Here is a 9163-nt window from a genome sequence, read left to right as displayed (position 1 = left end):
TGAAACGGGTCTGTGTCGCTTCTACAGCCACTTCAAAATCAGATAAGAGGCTTGCTGCCCCTATTAATTGTTATTATTTTTTAATCGTAGAGCTGGGGGAGGGATAGCCTTCGTGTCCCTGTCAGGCGGGAACGCAAGGTACCCCTTCACGGGGCGAGGAGGCATCACCAGCTGCCGCTGCGCACCCAAAACTGGCCCGACTTTACCCCAAAAAACCTTCAAAACACACTACCGTGCTCCCTGCGCCCTCGCTACCTCCTGCTAGGCTGTCTGCAAACGCCTAAAATCCACGCAAATGCGGGTTTAGTTGTATTTACTAATTCACAGCTGCGCTGCCAGCGCCCGTTCGGAGTTGGTTCTGCTCTCCGTCAGCCAGGCGGCTGCAGCGGTATGGGGAATATGGGACGATTTCGCATTCGGGGCGTCTTGGGGTGTTTTGGAGTCACTAGATGTCACTGTCGGCTTGTGGCAGGGACAGCAGGACTTGGTATGTTACTGCAGTGATAACGCTGTGTGGCTGGCTGGATCCCGCCGTCCCCATGCCCGGGCCAGCAGCCCATGGGGAAGCATGGCCGCAGAGCAGGACACCTCCCCAGCCACCCGGCCGGCGACAAGGGACAGACAGACTGCCAGGGACACCTTCCCCATCTTTATTTTGGGGGGATGGCCCCAGTGAAGCCAGCAGCAGGCTGTGCAGGGCACTGTTTTGCCACGCAATGCCCATCCCAGGGGCCTACAAGGTTCTAGACGCTGATGGACCATGCTACCTTATGACTCCTATTTCAATTACATCTTTGTATGTAGGAGGAGGACTAGCCATTATTGTAATAACAGCATTATGTGTGCCCTGTTTGTCTAAGGTTTCAGTGCTAAGTGGCAGGGCATTTCACGCGTATAACACCAGCTTGAGTCATGGCCTGGTGTCACGGCTGGCCAGGACACCTGGCCAACAACACTTCAAAGTGTCCTTCATGTCACCGCACAAGCCCTGGTGCTCACAACATTGATTTGAAGTATTTGTGAAGCTGGGCCAGGATTGCTTCTGCGTCAAGTGTTTGCAGAGCACAGTGGGAACCTTCTCCTGGACTTCAGTTTGCTGAAGCACCAGCCCGGCAGAGCCGCGGCGGTACAGAAGGTTTGGCCACGTCCACCTGCATACAGAGGTCCTTGGTCTCCAGGAGCAGCAGCCCGACCCCCAGCACCCCACGCTTACCAGGCATTACGTTTCTTACTATAAATGTAGTTCTATCTCTGCAGGAACTGGTCCTGAGATAATAACTCATGTTATCTACTTTCACCCATAATATGAGGCCATCAATCAACTTTAAAAAAAAAACAAACCTGTTTTTTTAGCATTTATTTTGTCTGAAACAGTTATCAAGAAAAACTCCTCAAACTTGTGTGAAGGATGAAAATATGTTGGGTTTTTTGTTTTTTGGGGTTTTTTTTTGTTAATAATTTCAGTTGAAAATTAAAGAGAGTACTCAGAAATATGTTTCCTTTCTGTTTTGATGCTTACAGGTTTTCAGCTGATCTCTTTAAAAGCTATTCTTACTCCATTCCAAATGTTCCAAATGTTGAGACGGGCGCACAGGTTTACCAACAAACACACAGGTGTGGGGAAAAAAACCCGCTTTCATATTTCTATTACCATGTCAGGAATGAAAACGTGCAAGAAGAAATCACCCTTTCAAGAAAAAATCATCCTTTTGTGACTTCTGCTGTTAGAAAGCAGCTATTTTTGACAACGGAGGTCTTATTAGGAGGAGGAAAAGGTGCGTTTGTTGTATTTTTTTTCTCCATTTCCTCAGAAACACGGCAAAAAGGATCAGTAAACCATCGCTGGCAGCTGTGGGGGCAAGATGCCATCAAGGCATCTCTGCCTACTCAGAAACCAAGGAGCTGCCCAACCCTGCCTCCCACCAGCCAGTCCCATCTCTCTTTTTAAAATACACTAGATTTTTATTAAGAAGCAAAGCAAATAAATAAGTTACACTTATTAAGAGGGGAAAAAAAAAAGGTTATTCCTATAAATAACAATATAAGAGTAAAGTGATATACAGTGTTCTGCGTCAGAAAGAGACGGAATAAATTATCCTGAGCTGACAGGACGTGGTGCCTGGTACCCTGGGCAGACCTGGGAAGGCAAGGTGACAGCCTGAGCACTGACAGCCTGGCCTAAGAGCACTTAGCTGCTAACACACAGACAGGGAGGGTCAGGTACTTAGACCTGACCCCTCAAAGCCCTCCCACCCACCAGAAATGCAACTGCTAACTGCATCAGGTGGTTACAGATGTGCTCGCCGAACACTCCAGGTGCTGTTTCCCATGGCACCTGGATGTATAATGAGGAGAGAACAGAGCAGTTGCCGTCTGGGCCAGAATCGGCACATCTGGACGAGGGGCAGGGGGTCGTCTGAAGCACCAGAGGTGTTGGAAAGCTGCCTTTTTATAACAGCCCTGATCCCCACACCTCAGCCAGACCAAGTGCCTCATTCCCTGCTGCAGCAGCACACGCACACCTTGGCGAAGTAAGGTGATGCCGGAAGTCAGAGACACACCAGGTTCTGCCCCCCAGGTTTGGGAAGCCAAAACAAAGGCACAAATGCACCAAGGCACCAGACAAGAGGAGGCACTTATGTTCCAGGGGCAGGATCAGACCCTGTTCATCTTATTGCAAGAGTAATGATAGTCTGTGGGTGGGAGCAAAGGGCTTGCCAATTTTCTCAATTTTCACTTTTTTTTTTTTTTGGGTTGTTGTGATCTAAGCATCAAACATGGGAGTCAAGTTGACCAGGAAAAACAAGTAGGGTTGATTCTCCTGCCAGCACAGGTCTCTCTCTTAGGAGCACACAGCCACACACAACGCAAGTGACCCCGTGTTCAAATGCCCTTATGTTCCCAGCTGTCAGAGGCACCGTCTGATTGTCACCCCAGCCTCTCTGCTGGGAACTCTTTGTGTGTCCTGGTGCTTGAAGAGCAAACAGGAGATCACATGCCTTGCCACAGCTATGGCACCATCAAGGACAACCAGCCTGGTGATGAAGCCCCAGGAATTACGGCACATGGCTACTGAACAGCAGCCAAACAATATTTGGGGGGTTCCTCCCAGCCAGCTGCAGTTTGTCCTGGAGCTCCAGCTCTCGGATTGAGAGTGTAACGTCTCACTTGGACCAAAGAAGCCCCAATGTGCCTGCATCCCCTGTATCTCCATCGAGCAGACAAGGCTGAAAAAACAACAGTGGCAGCTGAATATCATCAGCTGTTCAAAGCTCAACATCCACGGTGTCCTCCTCGTGGTCCTTGATGTCTGTCGAGTCTGCAGTGGCAGGCTGTGTCACCCCAAACTGTGACAGCTTTGCTGCCTTCTGCTCCATGCTCTGCTTCCTCCATTTGATCCTCCGGTTCTGGAACCAGACTTTCACCTAGCAGGAAGATGGCACAACAGTTTAATCCAAGGTCTCCAGGAGTCCCTTTCCAATGGTGGCCGTTGCTACATGCTTCTGAGGCAAATGTCCCCATAAAGCAGAGTTCCTTAAAGAGGGGGACATACCCCTTCTCTGCTCGGGGCACAGTGCATGCGGGCAGGAGGAGGTCACACTACGATGGGCAGATTGGTGCTGGGAGGAAGGACCCGGGGAGAGGGGGACGCAGCCGCACAGAGGAGGCTCTGGCCACGGGAATGAAGGAAGCACCACCCCTAGCTCCCATGAGCCACTGAACCTATCCCTGCAGGACTGCCAGAGCGCATGATGAGGCACCCACCTACCCCCTGCCCCTGCTCCCTGTGCTGTTCGCACCCTCCCTGACCCCCCAGAACCGCCCTTGCTTTACTCTCCCTTTTCCCAGCTGAATTTGGATCCCACTACGGAAGATCACATGGCTCCTCCTTTCCACACTAAATAATCAGCTTGCAGTGGGAAGGGCAGAAACATACTGGGAAGAGCAGAAAAAAAATATTTAGATCCAGTATTATAAAAGGACACTTAAAGCATAAACTGTCTCCAGAGGATCATAACAATGTAGATACATTAGTCCAACCCAGCTTGAACTCTAAAGCAAGCAGGTTTGTGCTCCTAAATGCTTTTTGTTCCACTTCATGGATTAAGAAAAGGATGCTCTTATTCACAAACCATCTAAACCTAGCTCACATCCCTCCAGGCATGTGGCTTCAATGTCATCTTGCAGCAAGGAGTCCCACAGGTCACTTTGCATCATGTCCTCCTCCCGCTGCACTTCACAGCAGGGGAATCACCGCAGACAAAACCCAGACCCGGGATCTATGCCGCCATCCCCAGCTCCCCCGTTTCTTACCTGAGTCTCTGTGAGATGCAGAGTTGCAGCCAGGTCAACTCGCTCTGTGCCCACCATGTACTGCTGCTTGAGGAACTCTTGCTCCAGCCGCTCCAGCTGCTCTGGTTTGAAGACAGTGCGGACCCTCTTTATCTTGCAGGGCCCCCCGGACCTCCAAGGCACAGCAGGGCCCAGTGAGTTGGCCCCTACACAGGGAGACAACTCCAGACCTGCCAGAAAGAAGTAGCAATTGAAAGGGTCTGCATGTTTGAGGCCATTCCTCCAGCCCTGTTGAAGTGCCAAGCCCAGCTTGCTTCAGCTGTAGCTGAAATCCAAATGCAGCTGCTCTATGCGCTAAAGGGGGCACCAAAAAGAAAAGCAGGGATGTCACTACCCTGTCCCTACCTAGATCATCACATCTAGGCTCCCTTTCCCGTGAAAGCTTGGACCAGATGATCTTTTGAGGTTCCTTCCAACATATTCTATGATTTTACCCGCAGGTACAGCCTAGGACAGTCCTGGACATGCAGCCAAACCCAAAGAAGTCAAGTCTCGATGAGGTGAGCAGGGTTTGACCTCCATCTATACAGGATCTTTGTAACAGTTTACCCCATGCTGGCCCCTGCTTTTACCCTTCCCTTGGCACCCATGGTCAGCCAGGGTTCAGGAGAAGATACTGAAGCTGGCAGACTGGCCTCATGAAGACAAGAGTCACCAGCCCTTCTGCAGGTCCTCATCCCAGCCCTCAGTCCTTTGGTCTCAGTAGGTTTAACTGATCCATAAAGTTCCTCGTGTGCAGAGGCATTAGCAGGACTAAGAAGTGGATCTGGTCTCAGTCTCCTATCTAGTTGTGGCCTGGTGATAACCATAATTACCTAATTAACATACAATACAACACCAGCACTGTCACAGGACTAGCCGGCACCAGCCTAAAAGCAGTGCTGTCTCTGCTTTCTAAAGCCCTCATCCTGCCAGCACACTTTGATTCACATCCATCTCTATGTACATAAGGAGCGTGTGATTGCTACCCCCGACCATCCCCCAGGAGCCACAGGGCTCATCCCCATCCAGCTCTGTCCTCCTGAAGGACCTTCACTGAAGCCAGATCTCACTGCCAGGAGGACTGCAAGGCAGGGAGACCACAGTCAAGGGCTGAGTAAAGGGGGCAAAAACCCTCAACATCCAAGATGCTGGTTCTGGAGTTATGACATGCACAGAAACATTAGCATAGACTTTGCACATCTGAGTGTGAAGTGCTGGAGAGACAGTTGAGCCCATCTTGCTCAATGCCAAAAACTGCTGGACTGGGGACTTGGCTCCTGTCCCGACACCCAGAAAGACTCCAGGCAGCGGGACCTGCCTGCACAGACAAGACCGCTGGGTGCCATGAGAACACCGCCAAGAATCAAAGTACAGTTGTGAAGATATTAGGAACCAGACAAGGCCAGCGCTAAGATATGTTTGATGGTACCACAACTTCTGTCCTGCCAACACCCAGGAACACGCTTAACTTTGAGAAAGAACACGCTAGTACAGCCAAGGGGACTTTTCTGTGTGGGAAGTGTTGTAAGCAGTATGGATTTGCAGGATGAGGCCATTAATGCTCTCCACCATGGCTGTTCTGAAATCTCAGCCCCGGGGCGATGCCATCTGTCTGAGATGCTTTGAGCAGAGGTTGGATGCAGCAGCTCGCAGAGGTCCCCCTCAGCCAGAGTCATTGCCCAGTAACACCAGGGTACAGCAACAGCAGCCACGAGGGACGTTGGCCTAGTGTGATGTATCTAGATCATGGAAAGCCAAGTTTCTTTAACTTTTATAGAAATACTGCACATAATGACACAGATTCACACCCGCTACTTATCTCTCCTGTAATGACTGATGTTGTCATACTCTCCAGGCACAAATGGGCACCTTGACCTACTTAGTTTTCGTTAATTGGGTGTAAGTTCTGCGCATGTTTAAGGATTTGTGGGATGGAGACCTGACAGCTTAACAACCGTAATTGCACTTAAAACTATTTTCATCATTAAAATAATTTCACCTGTCACATTTTTTTTCTATTTTAATACTGGGATAATAGCAAGTGTAATTTCAAACATGAAATACTTTGTGGGAATAGCTTTGCAAATTGTTTAACTATATTTTCATACCTGTATATTTGATATAATACATAGATTAACACACAACTATGCAGATGCTGTCTTTTAAAAGAAATAATAGATTAAATAGTTATGCTAAGTAGTTAAAAAAAAGAACAAGAGTAGCAAATACTTTTGGTATCTGACTAGTGTAGCTATCAGGATCAAATAAAGTGTTCTCTCTACAAGTAAAATATGTGCTTGACTGCAGGTTTTGTCTGGGCAGCAATGAGATCAGACTCTGAATACTAAGAAGATACTTGATTTCAAGAAAAATACTCTGAATAGAGGTATTTCATTAAAACAGATTAGTCTTTTTGCTCAGGTTACGTTACAGTACCCCTCAGTGAAAATACGGAGACCCTGATGGACTACCCAATATAGTCCATCACCAACTGTATAAATTTTACCCAGTGATCGAGAACAAAAACCTTTTTCCTTTGGGACTTTTGCACTAAAAATACAAACAGTTTTTAGGGCTGGGTGCTGCAAAACACTCAGTACTTACATTTCTGTGAGAGGTCCCAATGAGAGCAAAATTACAGACAGACAGGGGCACCTTTGGGAGAAAAGGGGACGCCACACGACAGCAGAGGGCAGAAATTACTTTCAGGGATGAGGCTTTGGGAAATTACAGGAGGTTTCTGCAGGTGTGATGAAAACACAGGCGTTGTGGTGTCTTTCCAGTACATGAAAAGAGAAATAAATGCCAGTGTGTGCAAAGCGACCCCTAAAATGCAGGTGGGGGCACGCGTGGACATGGGAGGGACTGTCCCTGACCCGAAACCTTCTGCTGCAGTCAAGCCTGAAGGATGTAAATCGTGTCATTAAGGTGCCGCTTGACGAAGTCATTTCATGTTTGGGGTAAATGGCTAGTATCAATTATCAATCACTACAGTGGGGAAAAATAATTAGTAAGAAATTCTTCGCTCTTCCTCCTTCGTTTTCCACAGCCCCAACCCAACTCTTTACCTTGGGGTTGGTCGAGGGGCTGCGAGAAATGAAACTACAGCCGATGGGGGAAAAAAAACCAAACCCCCTTATTTTCTATCGGGGATGATGCCACCCAAGCGCCCGGCTGGAAGGTCCCCGCTCCCCCCGCCTGCACTCCAGCCCCGTCCACGACACCCCCGTTCCCTGCCCATCCTCCGGACACGCTCCCACGCACCCCCCACGACCCGTGCCGGACGGGAGCCCTCCGCACACACACCCCCGCTCACCTGCACCGCCCCGCCCGGCCACGGCGCAGCCCCAGCCCCAGCCCCAGCCGCCCAGCAGCGGTCCCGGTCCCGGTCCCGGTCCCAGCCCCGCTCCGGGGCCCGGTGCCGCCGCGGGCCAGCACGGGGGCGGCGGGGCGGAGGCAGCGGCGGCGGGACCACGTCGCGGCGGCTCCCGGGCGAGGAGCGCTTCGATGTGGAAGGGGGTTTTGGGGGACGGCGGGTCGGGACGGGGTCGCGGCGGGCTGTGCAGCATGGCCGGGACAGTGTGCCGGCTGCCGGCCCCGCCGGCTTATATGGAGGACGCGATGGGGTGGGATGAGCCGCGCTCCTATGCAAAGCGGCGGCGGGGGGGCCAAGGGGGGCTGCCCCCACGCCCGCTGGCCTGCAGCGACATCCCCACGGACACCCCTTCTTTCCCACCGACAAGCCCACGGACATCTCTCCTTCCACACCAGCTCTTCCACTGACACCCGCCCACACACCTGCGTCTTCCCACCACAGGCACCCGCTCTCCTTCCCCACAGACCCCCATGCCAACACTTGCTCCTTCCTCATAGACGCTGAAACCCACTCGTTCCCCACAGACACTCACACCAACAATCACTCCTTCATCAGGGACACTCAAAGCAACACTCAAAAACTACTTCCCCACGGACACTCACTCTGGCACCCACTCCGTCCCCATGGACACCTTCTCCTACGCCATTGACACCCACACCAACACCCACTCCAGACAGACACCCACGTGGATACTTACTGCTTCTGACACAGACACCTCCTCCCTTCCTCATGGCCAACTACACCTTCCCCCTACCAACCTTGCTGGCATCCCATAGACATCCACATGGACACCTACAGCTCCCCACCCAGACTCCACTGACACCCAAACTCCCCACGGACACCCAAACTCCCCCTGACACCCACACTTTCCCCCCAGGTCTCACAGGCGCACTTCACCACCCCCCTGGCCACACTCCTCAGGCCAGCCCACCCCTACCCTCTGCCCAAGGGCATGGACATACACCTGGACCGGCTGTACGAGCCTGTCCTGCTGCCCTGCCAAGAGGAACATGTCCATGTGTACCTGCCCAGGTGTGTCAGAGGGTGTATGTATATCTGGAATACGGGAAAAAGACATCAGGAGCTTGCACAGGCTAAGAGGTGACTGTGCAGTGGAAATGTAACTGTTCGTCTGGTTTGGGTGCCATTCCCTTGTGACACCCCCCGGAGCCAAGTGCAGAGACAGGGTTTGGTGGAGAGCTGCGGATGGCACAGACACCTCACCCAGATGTGAGCGTACTCCGCAAACACAGTGCTGGGGGATTCACAGCCCTGTGCGCACACAAATGTTCAGGCTCAAATCTCCACAAGCACCAAATTCACACTGAAAATTCACTCCAGTGTATGCAAACACAGAGAAATCCCAAGACTGGAGTCTCCGGGTTAATAAACACGGAGTAAAAATCCCCCATGGTTTAATAACCCAGCATTAAACATCTCTGCGTGCACAGG

The 9163-nt window shown here is 51.2% G+C and overlaps 1 protein-coding gene across 1 annotated transcript; it reads right to left on the bottom strand.

Moving 5' to 3' along the window:
• Positions 1–3266: 3266 nt before the first annotated feature.
• On the bottom strand, positions 3267–7904 carry LOC134516292 (homeobox protein not2-like). The gene is made up of 3 exons (XM_063336297.1): positions 7652–7904; positions 4315–4523; positions 3267–3425 (listed from the first exon to the last, which is right to left on the bottom strand). The coding sequence occupies exons 1-3, from the start codon at positions 7902–7904 to the stop codon at positions 3267–3269; spliced, it is 621 nt and encodes a 206-aa protein (XP_063192367.1).
• Between the last annotated feature and the right edge of the window lie 1259 nt (positions 7905–9163).

This window comes from Chroicocephalus ridibundus, chromosome 5 (assembly GCF_963924245.1).
Source record: "Chroicocephalus ridibundus chromosome 5, bChrRid1.1, whole genome shotgun sequence".
Classification (NCBI taxonomy): Eukaryota; Metazoa; Chordata; class Aves; order Charadriiformes; family Laridae; genus Chroicocephalus; species Chroicocephalus ridibundus.
This window is presented reverse-complemented; position numbering and strand designations above follow the sequence as displayed.